The 21,183-nt window shown below is 34.8% G+C and overlaps 1 protein-coding gene across 1 annotated transcript; it reads right to left on the reverse strand.

Moving 5' to 3' along the window:
- Positions 1-18,003: 18,003 nt before the first annotated feature.
- Positions 18,004-20,924, reverse strand: LOC131069981 (triacylglycerol lipase OBL1-like). Its single transcript, XM_059216277.1, has 3 exons — positions 20,810-20,924; positions 18,393-19,015; positions 18,004-18,264 (listed from the first exon to the last, which is right to left on the reverse strand). The coding sequence occupies exons 1-3, from the start codon at positions 20,922-20,924 to the stop codon at positions 18,004-18,006; spliced, it is 999 nt and encodes a 332-aa protein (XP_059072260.1).
- Between the last annotated feature and the right edge of the window lie 259 nt (positions 20,925-21,183).

The following is a 21,183-nucleotide window of genomic DNA, read 5'->3' on the forward strand; positions in this document are numbered from 1 at the left end:
AAGTAATTTTAAACTATATAATGAACTCCCTTAGGTAGCCAAAAATCCTAACAATTTTGAAAAGGAAACCAACTCTTTATCTAACAAAATAGCCATAGAGTTACTTTTCACAAAAAGTATTATTTCTCTCAATAACGTATGCATTGAGTTGGAAAAAAAGTTTCAATTCTACTATCTCTAGCAATCACCATAGCACCTCTCACCATTTTAACTTGGGTCTCATGAAATTGAAAATACAAAACCACATTTACTAGTTTGAATATAAATAATAGATTATGTGGTAATCCTGGGAACAAAAGATACCATCACATCTTCTAACTATACTATTAGAAAATTTTATATGGATACCACCACAACCAATAATATTTAAAGGATAATTATCACCCATATACACCTTAACACATTTATATTTTTTATACTTACAAAACTAATTTTTGTTAATGTGAAAATATGCACCTAAATCAACCAACCATGCATTCTTACACGAGCGTCCAAGGCTTTGATGTAATTCCTACCTTGTCCTAATTCATTATAATTAATCTATTTATCACTTGTGTTCAAAGTAAGCTTCCTTATTTTTAACCCTTATATTCATTATAGAACTCATCATAACATCCTAAAAAATAGACCTTCCATAATATATCATTAAATGAGAATATTTTGACAATTAATAACTCATATTTCAAGAAATTGATATGTGACAAAATACCACACATAAATTTGGTGCTCTCATGTGTTGATGTGTGATTATGTTTATCATTTGAATTGCTACTTTAATGCTAAAGAAATATCTGGTAATGATATTAATGTTATTGTTGGATTTTGCCAAGATCAAGAGCTCAATGAAATGTACAAAATAGAGACATAATATGGGACAAGAATAAACTGTATTCTAATCAATAGAAAAATGATCAATAACAATGATTCAATAGTTGTTCAATAGTTACATACAATGTAGAAGAGCTTGCTTATATAGGCAAGGCTAGGGATATGTGAGCACACAAACATGACATGTGGCTCAATAAGAAACAAGGGTAGGTAGGAAATAGGTGTGGGTAGGTAGGAGAAATAATATAATAGTCCACATGAGGTGGATCACCCACTGAATGTGGAGTGTAACAACAAGAGTGGAGTGTAACAACAAAATCAACACCATAAAAGGTGGAATTTCTCCTACACACACTATCCCAATGTGGCACAAACACCCAAGTGTCTCATACCCAAACTACTATGAAAATGCATTATCCTAAGTAAACTTAAGTAAGTGTAATAATATCCATGATGAATAATTATTTACACCAACACCCCCCCTTAAGTGCAACTTAGGGGAATGCACTTAAGTCTACAATGCAACTAAGCAATGCAAGATGGGTCCCAGCTACGAGGCCATGTTAGGTACCCATGCAAATGCATGCAAACCAATGCAATGAAATCTCTCACAAAGTGAGGAAAGAGAGAAAAACCCAATGGGAAAAAAACCCTCCCCCAAAAGAGAGATGAAAGCTATACAAAAAACTCTCAAAAAAGTATGTGAGGAACAAAACCCCATGTGAGGAAAAAGTCCCCCCCATATGAGAGAAGAAGAGAAGTCAAACTGTGACCCCCTCCCAATGGAGAATCTGCACCAATGATAGAAGCTTGATGTATGAAGAAACTGCTCCACGAACGTCGAACAACATTCCCCCCCTTAGGAAGAAACAAAACCAAAGGTGTATCCATGAAGTCTCCCCAATCATGAAGGGAAGATGTATGAAGAAAACTCATGATGAAAGGAATCTCTGAAAACTGCTCAAGTGTCCCCATGTCGATGCTGAAAGATACCCCTTCCAAAGGTGGTAAACTGTGCCACACTGCTGAAAAAGGCACTCCAAGATCTAGTGGAGATGGATGTAGAACATGTCCCAAAGACTCACATGTCTCCTCAAAACATAAAGAGACCTCCTCCAACTGTTGTACATAAGTATCCACAATCATATCAACCTCGAAAGAATGATCATGTAGAGAATGAACAAGAGGGTCAGACTGTGCCCTCGCAACAATCGAAGAAGGATCACCTTCATCAAAGAGAAGATGAATGTCATCAATGATGTCTCCCAAATCTGCAATGTAGGATTCCACAAATAAACCTGCAATATCTATCAAGTAATCATCCCATGAATCTGAAGCTGGAAGACAATGAATATCCTACTGCACTGAATCACATGAAGGCAAAACTGTCACACTATCTGCATCATCAGGTGCAATAGGTGATGTGATATCAATATGAGGAGATGAAATACAAGGCTCAAGAATGGGGTCACATGTGAGAATCCCCATGTTCAAGTGTCCAAAGTTCTCCTCAAAATCTGAACCATCACAATAAGTGTGATCATAATGTATAGAATCATCAAATGTGAAATCATCATCATCAACAAAATCTGAAAAGGAGTATAACCGAGATGCATGATCAACCACCCCAATCGCAATGATAGCTCTAGTCTCCATGTCTCTAATGAAAACTGAGTCAGGTGTGAACTCCACAACTCTCTTAGTTGCGCCATGTGTGATTTGATAGATAGAAAGGAGATTGTTTGTCAAGTGGGGTACACACAACACATCATTGAAGGAGTTATCCCCAATGTCAATAGATCCTTTCCCAATCACATCCATGTATGTATGATTGCCCATCAAAATCTGTGGCATGGTGCAAGGCTCAAATGTAGAGAACATAGACTGCGAAGATGCCATATGATGAGAAGCCCCTGAATCTAGAAGCCATCTCTCTGAATCATGACTGATACTAGCACATAGAGCTTTTCCTTTTCTTGTTCCAAAAGAGTGAGTTTTTCCACTTGTAGAAGCCATGAATGCTTGCCCTTTTCCTTTTGAATGTGAGGAAGTGGAAGTTGATGAATCATCCCTCTTGTAGACTTTAGGCAAATCAATGTTATGCTTTTTGATGATATGTGTGAGCTCATCAATCTTCTTAGAATGGCAACGATACTCCTCATGACCAATCTTTTTACAATAAGCACAAGTAGGTCTCTCCCTCTTTGGTGAATTATCTCTCTTGGAAGAGGATGAATCTCCTTGTTGTGGAGAAGATGGTGCTTTTTCTTTAGGCTTTGATTGCCATTTCTTCTTGTTTGAGTTGTCCTTTCCTTGATTTCCTTTGTTCCCTTGATTTGCCACTAATGCTTGAGACTTAGAAGCCTTAAGAATGCCCATGCTTATCAACTTAGTTTGTTCCATCATCAACATTTCATTGAAAACATCAAATGTAGGCATTGTGTAGCTTGAACCCATTGTCATCCTATGGGTTTGGAAACTAGAAACAAATACTGCATATTCTTGTGGAAGCTTGCCTATCAAGTTGAATATCAATTGAGTATCCTTCTTATCAATGCCACAATCTCTGAGTTGTGCCCTCAACTCATTTGCCTTAGTGACATAATCTTGTATAGTATCAAAGTTCTTGGGATCTAACATGGTGAGATCACTATCAATTTGATATCCCCTAATCTCATCAACTTGACCATACAAGTCTTGAAACTTTTGCCAAGCATCCTTGATTAGAGTACACTTCTCAATATGAAAAATGAGATCCTTTGATACATACTTTCTTAAGGTACCAATTGCCATGATATTTTTAGTGAGCCAATCTAAGTGACCAACTGGATCAGCCTTAGGATCAGCTGGAGCAACAATAGTTCTATCAATGTAATGAGTGAGTCATTTTTCCATAAGTTTACTCCATGCATCAATTTTCCAAGTAGCATAGTTATGTGGAGTTAAGAGAGGAAACTTAGAAGAACCCATAGCAGCAAAAAGGAAGGAACACAAGAGCACAAAAGCACAAGAGACACCCCCCCAAATTCACTCAATCAAAGTACCCCCCCAAAGTGATGATTTTGGCACTTTATACTTAGTGCGATTACAATGAGCCACTTGCAAAACAAGGCAAAGTGGGCTTATGATGCAAATTTTACAACTTCTCAAATGAGATACAAGAGACTTCTATCAATAGTGCAATGAATCTAACTGAGATTCAAGCAAATATACAAGTACCAAGAGAGCCAAAAATGGCCAAAATCTGAAAGTACAATTTTTACTTACAATGGAATCAATCTGATAGCATCATGTGAAAGTAGACGAAAAAATACGCACTTTCAAAAAAAATGACATCTAAAAAGGAGGTCGTATGACCCCAAACGAAACCTCTGAAGTTGCAAAAACTGGGATTACTCAGGTACAGTCACCAAAAACTGCATTTTCTGAAAAAACCGTGCATCAAAATCAAAAAATTTCTTCACCACTGCAGAGAGCATGAAATTCTAGCCCATTTCAAAAAAAATTGCACCCAAAAAGGAGCAAAAATGAGCAAGTTATGGCCATTTGAAGTTGAACTGCAAAATCAAAAATGCAAATGAGAGGGGCCTGCCAAATTTTTGAAAAATGTTGACGCGGCGCTGACGTCAACAAGTCACTGGGTTAAATTTGACGGCCGTATGACCGTCGCAAAAACTTCACACCCTGCTGACTGTGCGTTCGTACTGTACGGGCAGCTGACTGTACAGGTGGTTGTGCAGTACGGATGCTGAGGTGTCACTGTACGGACAGACTGCGTGGCGCGGTGACTGTGCATACGAGCAAGCTGACTGGGCTGGTCTGCATGGTAGATGATGTGGCACACCGTACCGTATGGATATGACGTGTTAGGGTTTGTACCCACGGGCCAATGGCCGCCTGCCACGTGGCGGGCGCGGGTTCCTCCGGTCTGTGTTGGTGATCGCCAGAGGCGGAGGGTCATGCCGGAAGGATGGGTGCGGTCGCCGGAGCAGAGGGCAGCGATGGTGGCGGGCGCGTGGTGCCGGCGAAGAGGACTCGACACGGAGGACGAACTCGGCACGAAGGACGGGCGCGGGTGGCAGCGGGTGTACGCGGCGTCCGAACCTGCAACACCTGCGATGACAGGTACGGCGGCGCCTGCAGAGACAGACCTACAGGTACACGCGGATCACAGGGGGGGTCTGCGGACCCCCCCCCCAAAATTTTTTTTTTTTTGATTCTATTTTTTTTTTATTTGATTTTTCAATTTTTTTTTTTTTTGAATTTTTTGATTTTTAATTTTTTTTCAAAAAATAACTTTCAGAAAATAATTTTTTTTTTTTTTTCGAACAATATGCAAAATTTGGAAAATCCGTACGATTATGGCAAAATTGGGGAAAAAAAATTTCTCACCAAAATAGGCCGAATTTATAACCAAAATTCATGGAAACGGCCTTCTGGACGCAATGGCGGGGTCGGATCTGGTCTAGGACGCCTCCAAAAGATGCTGCTCCTCAGACCTGCCTCTTGACGTCGCAATAATGCCTCTTCAAGATGAATCAATGAAGCCCCAATGACTCTGATACCATGTTGGATTTTGCCAAGATCAAGAGCTCAATGAAATGTACAAAATAGAGACATAATATGGGACAAGAATAAACTGTATTCTCATCAATAGAAAAATGATCAATAACAATGATTCAATAGTTGTTCAATAGTTACATACAATGTAGAAGAGCCTGCTTATATAGGCAAGGCTAGGGATATGTGAGCACACAAACATGACATGTGGCTCAATAAGAAACAAGGGTAGGTAGGAAATAGGTGTGGGTAGGTAGGAGAAATAATATAATAGTCCACATGAGGTGGATCACCCACCGAATGTGGAGTGTAACAGCAAGAGTGGAGTGTAACAACAAAATCAACACCATAAAAGGTGGAATTTCTCCTACACACACTATTCCAATGTGGCACAAACACCCAAGTGTCTCATACCCAAACTACTATGAAAATGCATTATCCTAAGTAAACTTAAGTAAGTGTAATAATATCCATGATGAATAATTATTTACACCAACAGTTATATTGGATTTGAAGTTGAAATTGCTATATATTGATTCATCTCCCCTTTGTAAGTACTTTTAAACTATACAATGAACTCCCTTAGGTAGCCAAAAATCCTAACAATTTTGAAAATGAAACCAACTCTTTATCTAATGAAATAGTCATAGAGTTACTTTTAACAAAAAGTATTATTTCTCTCAATAACGTATGCATTGAGTTGAAAAAAAAGTTTCAATTCTACTATCTCTAGCAATCACCATAGCACCTCTCACCATTTTAACTTGGGTCTCATGAAATTAAACATACAAAATCACATTTACTAGTTTGCATATAAATAATAGATTATGTGGTAATCCTGGGAACAAAAGATACCATCACATCTTCTAACTCTACTATTAGAAAATTTAATATGGATACCACCACAACCACTAATATTTAAACAAGAATTATCACCCATATACACCTTAACACATTTATATTTTTTATACTTACAAAACTAATTTTTGTTAATGTGAAAATATGCACCTAAATCAACCAACCATGCATTCTTACACGAGTGGCCAAGGCTTTGAGTAATTCCTACCTTGTCATAATTCATTATAATTAATCTATTTATCACTCGTGTTCAAAGTAAGCTTCCTTATTTTTAACCATTATATTCATTATAGAACTCATCATAACATCCTAAAATATAGACCTTCCATAATATATCATTAAATGAGCATTTTTTGACAATTAATAACTCATATTTCAAGACATTGATATGTGGCAAAATACCATCTCAAAATCTCACACTCCATTTCGATGGAGTACAAATATTAAATAATATATATACCAAGACATTTGTCAAAAAAAAAAAAGCATTTACTTTGATGTGTTTGTAACACTTAAATGTGTGAAAAGCAAAACAAATATTTTATTTGTTTTCTCCTCTAAACTACCACTCACTCTAAGTTTAAGTGATCAATCAATTATATCTATCTCCATCATGCAATCAATTACTTGTAATTATCTCAATCAAGTATTATAATAATATATGATGATATGATAATATAATTGTGAGATTTTTGCCAAGATCAAGAGCTCAATGAAAAGTACAATAGAGAGACAAAATAGATTATAGGAATAAACTGTATTCTATAAAGACGAAAATACTAATCAATTGGATCATCAAAAGTTACATACAATGAATACGAATTTGCTTATATAGGCAAGGCTATATGGATATCTGAGCACACAAACATGCCATGTAGCTCAATAAGAAACAAGGGTTGGTAAGAAATAGGTGTGGTAGGTAGGAGAAACAATATAATATTCCACATGAGGTGGATCACCCACTAAAGGTGGAATGTAATAACAAGATAATACCACAAAAGGTGGAAATTCTCCTACACACACTATCCCAACGTGACACAAACACCCAAGTGTCTCATACCCAAACTACTATGATACACATGTACCTAAGTAAACTTAAGTAAGGTGTAATAATATCCAACATGAATAATTAATTACACCAACACCCTCCCTTAAGTGCAACTTAGGAGAATGCACTTAAGTCTACAATGCAACTAAGCAATGTTAGGTACCCATGTACAAATGAAAATGCATGCAAACCAATGCAATGAAATCTCTCACAAAGCAGGGAAAGAGAGAAAATCCCAATGAGAAAAAACCCTCCCCCAAAAAGAGAGATGAAAACTATATAAAAAACAACTCTCGAAGAAGCATGTCAGGAACAAAACCCCATGTGAGGAAAAAGTCCCCCCGATATGAGAGAAGAAGAGAAGCTAGGTAGCCCCCCCCCAATGTAGAATCGACACCAATGGTAGAAGCTCGAAGATGAATGAAGAAACTGTTGCATGAACGTCGAACAACGTTCATCCCTTTGGGAAGAAAGAAAACCAAAGGTGTATCCATGAAATCTCCCCAATCATGAAGGGAAGATGTAGGAAAAATACTCATGATGAATGGAATCTCTGAAAACTGCTCAAGTGTCTCCATGTCGATGATGAAAGATACCCCCTCCAAAGGTGGTGAACTGCTCCACACTGCTAAAAAAAGGCACTCCAAGATCTAGTGGAGAAGAATGTAGAGCAATATCCAAAGACTCGCATGTCTCCTCTAAGCATAAAGAGACCTCCTCCAACTGTTGTACAAAAGTATCCACAATCATGTCAACCTCAAAAGAATAATCATGTAGAGAATGCACAAAAGGGTCAGAGTGTTCTCTCACAACAATCAAAGAAGGATCATCTTCATCAAAGAGAAGATGAATGTCATCAATGATGTCTCCCAAATCTGCAATGTAGGACTCCACAAACAAACCTGCAATGTCTGTCAAGTAGTCATCCCAATGAACTGAAGTTGGAAGACAAGTAATATCTTGTTACATTGAATCACAAGAAGGCAAAACTGTCGCACTAGCTGCATCATCAAGTGCAATAGGTGATGTGATATCAAGAGGAGGAGATGAAATGCAAGGCTCAAGAATGGGGTCACATGTGAGAATACCCAAGTTCAAGTACCCAAAGTTCTCCTCAAAATCTAAATTATCAACATAGGAAGAATCATACTCATAAATAGGACCAAAATTTGAAAAGGAGTAGAATTGAGATGCATGATCAACCGCCTCAGTCGCAATGATAGCCCTAGTCTCCAAGTCTCTAATGATAATTGAATCAGGTGTGAACTCCACAGTTTTCTTAGTTGCCCCATGTGTGATTTGATAGATGGAAAGAAGATTGTTTGTCAAGTGGGGTACACACAACACATCATTGAAGGAGTTATCCCCAATGGCAATAGATCCTTTCCCAATCACATCCATGTATGTATGATTTCCCATCAAAATATGCGGCATGGTGCAAGGCTCAAATGAAAAGAACATAGACTGCGAAGATGCCATGTGATGAGAAGCCCCTAAATCTAGAAGCCATCTCCCTGAATCATGACTTGTAGTAGCACAAAGAGATTGTCCCTTTCCTTTATCTATCCCAAAAGAGTGATCCTTTACTTTATCCTTATCCTTGGAAGAAGAAGTTGATGTAGACATCCTAAAAGGTAGGTTGATTTTGTTCTTCTCAAGAAGATGCTTCAACTCATCAATATCCTTCTTGTAACAATGGTGTTCATCATGTCTTGAATTCTTGCAGTATCCACAAAAAATATTGTCCTTATAAGATTTGCTCTTAGGTGAGGATGTAGAATCACCTTGTTGTGGAGAGGAAGATTGTGCTCCATCTTGTTGTGTTTTTGACTTAGGTTGATTTTAATTCTTGCCTTTTCCTTGATTGCTTTGATTTCCCTTATTAGTCACCAAAGCTTGTGACTTTTAAGATTTGAGAATCCCCATCTTGGTCAACTTAGATTGCTCAAGTATCAACATCTCCATGAATGAATCAAATGAGAGAGAAGTGTATGAGGAACTTTGAGCTAACCTATGGGTGTGAAAGCTAGATACAAAGGTTGCATACTCTGAAGGAAGCTTGTCCAACAAGTTATAAACCAATTGAGCATATTTTTTGTCAATGCCACAATCCTTTAGCTTTGCTCTTAGCTCATTTTCTTTTGTGACATAATCTTGGATTGTCTCAAAATCCTTGGGATCCAATGTTGTGAGTTCACTATCAAGCATGTAGCCCTTAATCTCATCAACTTGACCATAAAATCTCTCATAAATATCCCAAGCCTCTTTAATTTTAGTACACTTATCAATGTGAAAAATGAGGTTATCTGATACATACTTTTTAAGAGTTCCAAGTACCATAGCATTCTTAGTGAGACATTCAATTTGACCATTAGGACCAGCCTTAGGATCAGGTGGTGTTGTTATAGTTCCATTTACATAATGAATGAGTCATTTTTCCATTAGTTTACTCCATGCCTTTATCTTCCATGATGCATAGTTATGAGGAGTTAAAAGAGGAAATTTAGGAGAACCCATAGCACCAAAATGAAAAAAAACAAGATAGAGAGAGGTACAATCACACAAGACACCCCCCATACTTAATCAAGAAACCCCCCCCAAAATGGTGATTTGACACTTTATACTTAGTGCATGTACAATGGGCCACTTGCAAAACAAGGCAAGGTGGACTTTTGATTTCAATTTTACAACTTATAAAAATGAGATATAAGAGACTTCAACAAATACTGCTAGTGATCTAAACTGAGATCTAAGAAAAATACAAGTACCAAATAGGCCAAAAATGACCAAATAATGAAAGTATAATTTCTACTAAAAATCACTGCAAACTAATGACAGATTATGAAAGCAAACAAAAAATTATGAACTTTAAAAAAAAAAGGCACCTGAAAAGGAGGTCGTATGACCCCAAACGAAGCCTTTGAAGTTGCAAAGTCTGGGATTAGACAGGTATAGTCATGAGAATCTGCAAATTCTAAAAAATCTGTACATCAAAATCAGAAAATTCCTCCACCACTGCGAATAGCATGAAATCATAGCCCATTTCAAAAAAAAGTGCACCGAAAAAGGAGCAAAATTGAGCAAGATATGGCCATTTGAAGTTAAACTAAAATTAAAAAAAAAGAAAATGAGAGGGGTCAATTTTTTTTTTGCAAAATACTGCTGATGTATTGCTGACATCAGTAAATCATGAGCTTAAATTTGACAGTCGTATGGCTATCACTAGAACTTTTCCTCCCTACTTGTGTGGCGTCCGTACAATACATATGAATGACGTGGACCAACCAGATGATGCCAAGTGTGCAGTGACTGTGCACTGTTGTGCAATAAATGAATGTCGCGTGGCAACTGAGGTGTTGGCATGGACTGTGCAATAAATGAATCCTCTTATTCCATAACCATCTTTCATCAATTTGAGCAATCAAGCAAGCTTTCTCACTGAAGTTCAAATGAAAGATCTTCCCTTTGGTCTAAGTTCCAGAAGCTATTTCCAATCCAGATCTATTGATGATCTTATATTTTTCATCTTTGAATTTTAAATGAAATCCTTTATCCACCATCTAACCTACACTTAAAATATTATGCTTTAAGCCTTCAACATAATAAACATTATCAGTGTCAGTCTTACCATCCAATGATATTGTTCCCTTGTCTTTGATCCTACATGCCTTGTTGTCTCAAAATATGACTGATCCGCCATCAAATTCTTGTAGTGATAGAAATTTTCTCTTGTTACCAGTCATGTGATGTGAGCATCCACGGTCTATAACCCATTCGACCTTTTCTTCAAATTTAGGAGCTAAATCCTTTTCCTCCGTATGAGTTGCTTCAATGATAGGTTTCAGAGAATCATCCTTGATAGCAATAAAAACCCAGTCCTTACTGGAGGTAGCTCCATTACTGGTTCCACTCATAGGATCATCATCATCGTCGTCGTCTGTAATACCAAAATCATCATCACCAGCATAATAGCATGATTTATCCTTATTCCTTCTAAATCTAGGTATGTTCTGATATTCCGAATTAGGCTTATAACTCTTCACAAATATTTTATGATTACTAGAAACTCTTTCAAGGTATCTAGAAGCAAAATGACCAGTTTTATTGCATGAAAAACATTTAAAAAGGACTTTTCCTTCATACTTTCTTCTAGCTGGTCCTTTAGGAATTCTTCTAGCAATTAGGGCTTCCATCTCTTCAAGTTCTCTTTCTTCTCTTTCAATGTTCTCCATATCTTCAGCATACATCTCTTAGCAATCTATATTTTGCTTACTAGAGGTAGATACTTTAAATGCAGTCTTAGTTTTAGTAGCACTCTGATCTCCAAGTTCCTCAAGCTCAAAAGAAGTCAATTTCTCAAGGAGTGTATCTCTGGTAATAGAGGTACTTGACATTGTCTGGAGTTCATTGATTGTAGTAGCCTTCATCTTATAAGTCAGAGCTGGAACTCTTAGAACCTTTGACACTATCTCATCCTCACCAACCAATCCGCCGCAACATTTGATTCCTATAACAAGATCTCATTTACTCTATCCATGAAAGAGCTTACCTTCTCATCTTCTTCCATCTTCAAAGTTTCATACCTTACTCGGAAACCTTCAAGTTTTACAATTTTCACAGCTCGGTCATCTTCATAAAGAGTTTCAAGCTTTGTCCAAATCAACTTTGCATTCTCCAACTCTATGATATTCAATAGCTTTTCATTAGATATGGCGCTTAACAATGCTTCTTTAGCTTTGACATCATTCCCAGCCTTCTCCTGTTCATCAATAGGTTTCGGTGTTCCAGAATTAGGATCATGAGGTATATACCCTTTCTCCACTATCTCCCAAACTTCAGATCCAAGACATCTGAGATGAATCTTCATTCGCTCTTTCCATATTTTGTAATTTGTACCATCAAATCTGGGACTCTCCTTCCAATAGGGATTGGATGTAGAACTAGATATAGTTGCCATTGGATCTCCTCAAGCGGTCAAGCTTCTACAGAGAGGACCTCGCTCTGATACCAATTGTTAGATAGATCTGATACCAGGAGTAAACTGAGAGGGGGGGTGAATCAATTTACCATCAGAAATTAGAAATTAATGCATATAAAATTCATTAACCAGAGCACAAAAGAAACAACACAATGAAGAATAGAACATGAAAGCTCAGTACACACAACACCAATATTTTGATATGGAAAACTTGATAAAGGGAAAAACCACGGTGGGAAACCCTACCCACAGTTAGATGAATACTCTGTAGTAGTATTGCGAACAATTACAATGGGGTGCATAAAGGCCAACATCCTAGAGCGCACTGCTCATCGCAAAAATAAGTCTCACTGACTTACAAAAACATCGGACTACAATCCGGAAAGAATCAACTGTGAAAGTAGCATCTCCTAATGCTTGATATAGTTCTGGTTAAGCACGGATGTTTTCCTTACAATACAAAAATCTTCACCAGATGATATATCACTTGTCTACACATAAAAATTACTTTGATAATGCAGACATAACCATCCATCCCATTGATATCCAAATTACATGAATAAATCACCTATAAATACAGATCATCAACCTTATTGACAAGGTCAGCTAAACCATAAACCCATAAACCCATAATAACAAAAATTACATTACACGGTATCTCCAAACCAATATTATGATTTACACTACATAGCATGGACCTAAATCAAGTAACCAAACAATCCCATCTACCGAAAATTCCGCTATGACCAAAATCCAACACGCTTCACCAACCGATAGAAACCCTTAGTAAAGTAACACAAAAAGTCTAACCGGGTCCAAATAGGACCACCATAACATCATGTCAGCCAATGCAAAGTCACCAAACACTCAGAATATGATCAAGAAGCACCTTTTGCATGATAGAAACTAATTCCATAAGTCGGACCAAGATCGTCTGACCAAAACACCAAATATCACTCACCGGTAAAGCTAACAAGGAAAGCTAGAAGCTAGCCGACACTGGTAAATACCAAAAGCGATAACAACCAAAGCACCAAATCATGAACCAACATAATATAGAAAGAATATAACCATCTAGAGTAAGGATCTAAAACCGATTCCAAAGATCTGATCATACCGGATTAGAATCATAGCCAAAACCAAGATGATCACCAAAACTAACCGGCATAGGTCCAATCGGGATAGTCTCCAACTGGGATACAGTGTTGACATAAATGACAACACTTAACCAAATCTAGCGTATTGCCAACATATATCACACTATCCTAAGTAAACCTTCCCATATCTTAAGAGAAGAATAAATTACTAGATTAGTTAGTTTTCCTCATGTAAAATCAGCCATCAAAATTTCTCGAATGAATGCAATTTATATTAAAAAGATTGCAGTTAAGCAAAGATTAAAGCCAATGACAAAGCTGGATCAAAACATTAACATTGGCTATTTTCATACTACTTAAAATGTGTGCAATCATGGCCCTTTGTTTTTGATAGCTATAATAGTTTTTTATATTAAGATTTACATTATATTTGTCATTTTAGAACTAGTTGGTTGTTTGAAATTATTCAGATTTTTTATCTTTATATCTATTTGTGTCTTTTCTCATAAGACTTTAAATCTCTTCATCCATATATTTTTTCTACTTAAACAAACATTGGATCTTTTGAAGATATCTAATTTATACAATTGATATTATAGCAAGTTTGTAGCATTGATCACATTGATCATTGCTAGATCTAAAATGCTAGGAGAATTTAATTTGTTTCCTATAATAAATTATGTATCAAAGTAAGTAACATTAGTATGAACTTGTAATTCAAGACAACAAATGCATGATTCTAAATAAAGAAATGTCACTTAGTATTAATAAATATTAAATCATGAAGTATTTCCTTTGATAAACTTGTCTATCAATAAAAGATTGATTTAAAAAATGTGTGAAATGTAAACATATCAAAATTAGCTTGGGATTTGTTGGAAATTTTATTTCTCTTGAGCCTCCGTGCACACTTTCCTATCGGGATTTGTTTGCAATGTGTGTAGACTTTGGGATTTCCATTCCCAACTTGCCTCTGACGTTGCTACAACAATAGCTAGTGAATTTATTGTTGGTAGGTAAGTTTGAATTTGAAGTTTCAAGGGGGAAAGGATTGAATAAATCCAAGACAAAAGGGAAGAATGTTTCACTGTCAGAGAGTTGGAAGAAGAATTTTCTTTGTTCACTAAGTGATTCATAGGGTGCAGGAGTAGTTGTGTGATTGTTTGTACTGAGAGTAGTGATTGATTCAAGTATTTGGTGGTTCATAATTAGCAGTGATTTCTCCAGGCTTTTGCACTGATTTTTTTTACATTCAACAACTTCACTCTATTTTTAATTGTATGATAAGGTCCACTATCTTTGGATTTCTCATCCATATAAATTATTTCAATCTTTTGATTTATACTCTGACATTGTCACTCTTGAGATTCTTGATGTATTTTCCTATAGGCTTCTCCAGAAGATTCTTAAATCATTTGAACTTACCTTCAATTTTTTTTTTCAATTAAGAAAACATAAGTTTACCTTTACGTTTGTCAATGAAGGTGGCAAAATATATTGCTTCTCAAATTGTTTTGGTTTATATTGGCCCATATATGTTAGAATCGGTGATTTGTCGCAACACGTTTGCTCGAGTGCCTCCTTCCTTTGGAATTTGTCCTTAAATGATTGCCTAAGATGTATGAGCCATATGGATTCAAGCTTGATTCCTTGTCTAAATCCAACAACATGATTTTTTGGTTATCCCATAATTTTAGATATTACATGTTGTTTGATGCCATAAATGCACCCTTATAGAAAACATAAATGCACCCTTATGATTTTCTATAATGTGAACTTGCAATAGAACCATTCTTTTCCACACTTGGTGAGCATGGTTTCTATGAGCTACCACACCATACTCCCTTTCCTATCATCTTCATATTGTTGTTATTTATTTTACATATGCTTAGCTCTGAGACCATATTTCAAAAATGACCCTAAATATTAGTGGACAAAGAATGCAAATAAAGAAGACCCTAGAATAGAGTAAACAGAGAAAAACAAAGATTTCATGTTTATTGAATATAATTTTTGACACATAAAAAAGAGGTATATAAAGACATACTCCACTAATCTTGTAAGGATTGAAATAAAGTTACACAAATTAAGATTTCTTTGACTAAAAGATATTGAACATACTACCTCCAATTATTGAAACATTACCAAACAAACCTCTAATTAAATATTTATTAACCAAGTCTAATTAATGTCAATCAACTATTAGAACAAATAGAACACCAAAAACAAATGATTTATCTTGTATAGTACTTTTATACCATTTAGAAAACTGCACTATAAATGTGTTTTTTTTTTCGGAATGGATTAAAATTGTGCAAAACATGTGACTTGCTATTTAGCAGACCAAATATAACTAAATAAGATATAAATGTCAATTTTGAGGCTTTTCATTTGCATGAGCTAAAAATAAGAGCTCTCAAATGGAAAGAGCTCTCAAATGGAATTTACGTCAAGATTTTAACTGTAGTTGAAGATATGTATTTCTAAAAATATAATTTGCATGAAAAGCTAACTGCATGTTTGTTTGTTTATTTTTAGCTAGCATTCATGTGCCAAAGACCTCTATATAAAGAGCTAGATTGTAATGAAATATTTGTCTTTGATCATCCGATCATTGATCCTTGATCACAAGATCAAGAAGTGGTTTGTATTCATTTTTGAATAAATATAAAATTTAATTGCTTTTTGAAGCAATTCCATGACTAAAAATAAGAGCTCTCAAATGGAATTTACGTTAAGGTTTTAACTGCAGTTGAAGATATGTATTTCTAAAAATATAATTTGCATGAAAAGCTTACTGCATGTTTGCTTGTTTATTTTTAGCTAGCATTCATGTGCCAAAGACCTCTATATAAAGAGCTAGATTGTAATGGTAGATTTGGATGTGGATCTAAATATCCTTCTAGCTAGAAATTGGGAGAGATTGGAGTATTCTCATTAGACATCAATATATCTAATAAGAAGTGTTCTAAAATTACTCAATGATTCTAGTGTTCTCAAGCCTTGGTATTGATACTTCCCTAAACCTTCTCTCTAATTTGTCTTTGGTTGGTAGTTCCCTTCAAATGGAATTGCCCCCCTAGCCCTTGTTGTTACTTCAAAGATCTTTTTGGTATTGGTGTCTTCTATTTCAAATCTTATGCCTTCCAAATTTTATTCCTCTTCTAATTTGTAGAATTTTTCTCCCTTGGTTAGTCCATGGTTCTTCTCTATTAAGGTCCCTTCAAATCTCCTTCCAAAAGAATGGCACTATTCTCATCACTGCACATCTCAACAATTGAAAAGTTAAATATGTAATGGTAGATTTGGATGTGGATCTAAATATCCTTCTAGCTAGAAATTGGGAGAGATTGGAGAGACCTAAGTTACTAAAAAGATAATGGAAATTATCCTAACAAATGGTTCAAGCATGAAAAACTTTTGGGACATGGAGAAATGTAGAAGTTAGTAGTAACGATTTTAAAAAAATTATAAATTAAAAGTAGTTGAGATGAAAGAACCTATAATTGTCTTGCGATTGCTATGAATGATGTGATATGTCCTTAAATCCAACCAGTAGACATACAATTCAAAACCTTTTACATGTTATTCAATGACTAACTATCATATTTTAGAAGATTCAACACATATCAAATAGTTAAAATTGAATTTAAAAATGGAGGGATAATGTTCTAGGTGTGGTCTAGTCTAAGGTACATAATTTGAAACATATTCTTGTCTAGTATGAGAAAAGTTATTGCAAATAGATCAATAATTTTGAACTGTGATATGACATAATATAGTGTTGTATTTTAGCCTTATGATCAATTATAACACAAAAGTGACCAATTAGGTGGTGGGACCATGTATTAGTGATCCAAAACAAAGTGTTGTAGAATAAATGGAGAAATTTGTACAATATACATTTGAATCCTTACACTTGAATGTCTTAAAAGATTTGTAATTGATTCGTTGGATAACATGCTTTTATTTCTTTATGGATGAAATATTTGGTTACCATTTTTTCATGTAAAATAAATAAATGGTTCTTGCAATAAGTCAAATGATACCAAATAAATTTCTGTAGAGATGTATATTTATGAATTTGTCTTTGAAATACATAAAATTTTAAGAATAATATCAAAAAATATGGTTTCTCATAGTAAATCGATTCAAATTATAAAAAAACACAATCAATCAAATAAAAAGGCTTAAAAAACTACATGTCATGCTTAATCTATTGATTCATTAATAAAAGAAAATATACCACATGAATAATCGACACATTAACAATAATATACAAGCTATTGATTCTAATTGTTTAGAATCAAATATCAAGAAACATCCATTTAAACTAGTCACTCATTAAAATATAAAAAACAAAAACATAACTCACAACTTTTAAAATTTTGTTAAATCTTATTTAAATTATTTTCTATAAGAAATATTTCAATCGATGGATATACTACTAACATGTTTTTCTATAAATCTAATAAGACGATTTGAATATACTAACTCCATAATAATATTTTCTAAATAATTAAAAACCCATTAAAAGATAGTTTGAAAGTGAATATGTTTCTTTCAGTATGAAGAGACATTTGTATTTAACCATTCGTAATAATAAGACTTCATCCTTTGAATGAGATATATTATCATTTTGCATTACTCAAAGTTGGATTCAATCTAGGAGGACCCAATCTTATTGAATTAATGTAATTTACTAGACTATGTGCTGAAATTCCTGGAACCAAAATTCCAAATATTCTGGAGATAATAGAAAGTGTGGTCTCCTTAAAGCTCTCTCCCTTAATGTAATGTAGTATGAAGCAGTGTAACAATTCCCATATGGTAGTTATTCTTATGAGTATGAAAAACAGCAGTGAGAGGTCTCTATTTGGAGCTTCCACAAGATTCTACAATAACAATTTTTAACAAAATAATATATGAAATCCATAGAGACAATCTTACTAAAATTTAATGGATATCACCAATCTTAAAAAATAATTATGAGTATTACAAAATTAAATAGTAATTTCAATACCTTTTGATGATAAAAGCAGTTGTAGTAAAGACATACTCCAAAGTGCTTATACTTGAATAGGCCATCATCGAAAGGTAATCTTGGAATAAGGTCATTAGAATATACAACTCTAAAATATCTAGGTGAGGGTTGATTTAGTTTACTATCCATGAAATCTACAAATGCTTTATCACCAACTCTAGGTTGTCCAAATGTATAAATAGCCAATAGCTTTTGTAACAACTTATCCTCCTGATTCACAAATAGCATTGCTAAAAATAATATAGCTAAGGCTCCTCCTATACTGTGACCTGTCACAATGAATTTTGCATTTTTGTGGATTTGTAAAAGGTTTTTTAACTTTTGACATAGTACAAAATAGGCTAGAGGTTTGTTGATGTCTTGTGTTTCCAAATGATGTGAGTATTTCTTATCAATTGAACGATTTGCTAGATCGAAACCTTCTAGAAATCCTAAATGGACCTTTCCTATTTGGGGATACTCATACCAAGAGAAATCTAAATCTGTTATGTAATCATCTGCATCAAATAATTGTGTTCCTCTAAAGGCTACCAGTATTAACTTGACATCAATTTCTTTGTCACATAATACAAATGCTTGTGTAGATTTCTTCTGCAAGTGATCTGTAAGTTACCCACATCAACATATTAGTATTCACCATATGCAACTAACATAAAGATATTACCTACTTTTGGAAATATGTATACAAAGAATTGGTGCAATTAATAGTGAGGTTATAATAAAGACATGAAAGATTGACATAAATTCTCTCCCACATTATTTAAAAAATAGCAATAAATTAAGAGATTGTCAACATACACTAAGCCAAAAGAATATTTAAAATGTGTTTGGGAAAAGAGTCCAAATTTATTATCTTTTATTATAAGAGGTATTTAGTTAAAAGTATTAAATCAAATTTTAAACATGAAAGGAATTGATAATGTTTCAATGTTATAATATTGTACTCCCCTTTTTTTTAATTAATTAAATACACCTAATAAAAGTAGGTAGATCAAATAATGTGTATATGGACAAATTTTAGTTTTGATAAGCTGCGGTTTAAAACTAATGATTGATTTTATCTCCATTTAGATTATTAGTACTTGCCCTTAGGGTAGGACTATTGGAACAATCACTTTTTGTTAGCTCGTTATTATTCATTTTTTTCTCACCAATTAGAATTGATATTTTTTTCTTTTGATTTTTTTCCTTTTTTTAAAAAAAGTTAAAATGCATGATTTTTAAGTTTCTAAATTATAGAAATTATTTTTCTAGAATGTATTTATGATCAAATTTCACATATCCACTATCTAAATGCAATTGATGAGGCATTTTTTTAGGTTAAGCAATTAAATTTTTTGAAGTGATAATGTTTTTGATTAAAATAAAAATGGGTTTTACAAGGGCCCGAAACCTAAATCCAAAATAAAAAAGCTAAACAAAAGTGAAATATCCTAAGCCCAACAAAGACAAAAATAGGGGAAACACCCCATAGAGCCCAACAAAGAAATAACAGTGAAACCTGGGCAATCCTACCAAAAAACTAACCAAGAGCTTGCATAAGCTCATAATTTTTCTTAATGATACTTTTGTTGATTCCTTAGAGCTCCTACAAGATGCTCCTCGTGTAAGTTATCTCTCGGTTCTTGCTCCTAGTTTTGGAAGATGGTCTTGTAGAAACCCATATTTTCGATCCCTATGTCCATTCTTTTCCAGATTCTTCTTTATGGATTTAACAGTTGATGGTGAAATGCTACTAAGTGGCTGGGCTATATGAATAGTGATTTTTTCATTTACTTTTTTGAGACCATCGGTATTGTTATTCATGGTTTCTTTATGGATATCCACCAAAGCCCTAAGATTGCCTTTTAACTCGTTCATACCCTTCTCCAACTTGACAATTCTGGCTTCGTGTTCATTTTTCATAAGCTTCACATCTTCAGTCAAATTGTGAGTCATTTCCAGCATCTTATCAATTTTATCTAGCATGGGGTTCTCAATGAATGTGTTAATGATCTCTTTTATGCCCTGTTTGTGGAGAAGACTAATAACCCTACAAAAACATTTCTCCTGGCTAGATGTGGAATTAGCCAAAAGAGTATTGATATCCACTTCAATATTTTCACTATTCTTGAGGTCAATCTAGTCCATATTAAGGGGAATATCCAACTTTATCTCTTCTTCCTCTTTGTCCTGTGTATCCACCTCTTTCCACACTTTGTCTTTTAGATTTGTAATGTCTCATCTCTTGGGCTTTGGAAGGTGGGGTTTTGTACATTTTAGCTACAAATCTAGGGATTTTTCTACTACTTTTAGTGCCCAACGTAGCGTTCTGGGGGGGCCCTTTTCCTTGGAGGGTGAATACTCTGGGTCATCATTAGACACATGAATATCACGCTAGTCCATGGCCATCTCACCTGACCCCTTTTCATCCTCATATTTGGTGTCCAACACCACATGTACATCAGGGCTAGACGAGGGTTTCAGGTTGGAATCAATTTTGTGAATTGGGGAAGGTTTAACCTCATTCATTTTAGCATATTACATGATAAGGAGAATAAGCCCCTCATGTAACAAAGGTTTATCATTATTTTTAGCATTTTTAGCAAGCCCATTCTCTAGAGAAGAAGAAGATAAAATGGTAGAGAAATCTTCCTATCATGTCTAAAGTGAATTAAAATAATAAAATGATAGGAGAAAATACTTGCATGTTTCCCATCTAAGGTATGGTACCTCATGATGACCTTTGTCATATTGGCCCATAGGCTCAACAAATATTTTTTTTATATCC

Source organism: Cryptomeria japonica, unplaced genomic scaffold (genome assembly GCF_030272615.1).
Source record: "Cryptomeria japonica unplaced genomic scaffold, Sugi_1.0 HiC_scaffold_1391, whole genome shotgun sequence".
NCBI classification, from domain to species: domain Eukaryota; kingdom Viridiplantae; phylum Streptophyta; class Pinopsida; order Cupressales; family Cupressaceae; genus Cryptomeria; species Cryptomeria japonica.

Coding starts and splice junctions, on each gene's coding strand:
- LOC131069981 (XM_059216277.1), bottom strand. CDS start 20,924: ATGAATGAGGTTAAACCTTCCCCAATTCACAAAATTGATTCCAACCTG. Junction 19,016..20,809: donor TGAGGATGAAAAGGGGTCAG/GTGAGATGGCCA, acceptor GGTAACTTACAG/ATCACTTGCAGAAGAAATCT. Junction 18,265..18,392: donor ACTGCTTTTATCATCAAAAG/GTATTGAAATTA, acceptor TTGTTATTGTAG/AATCTTGTGGAAGCTCCAAA.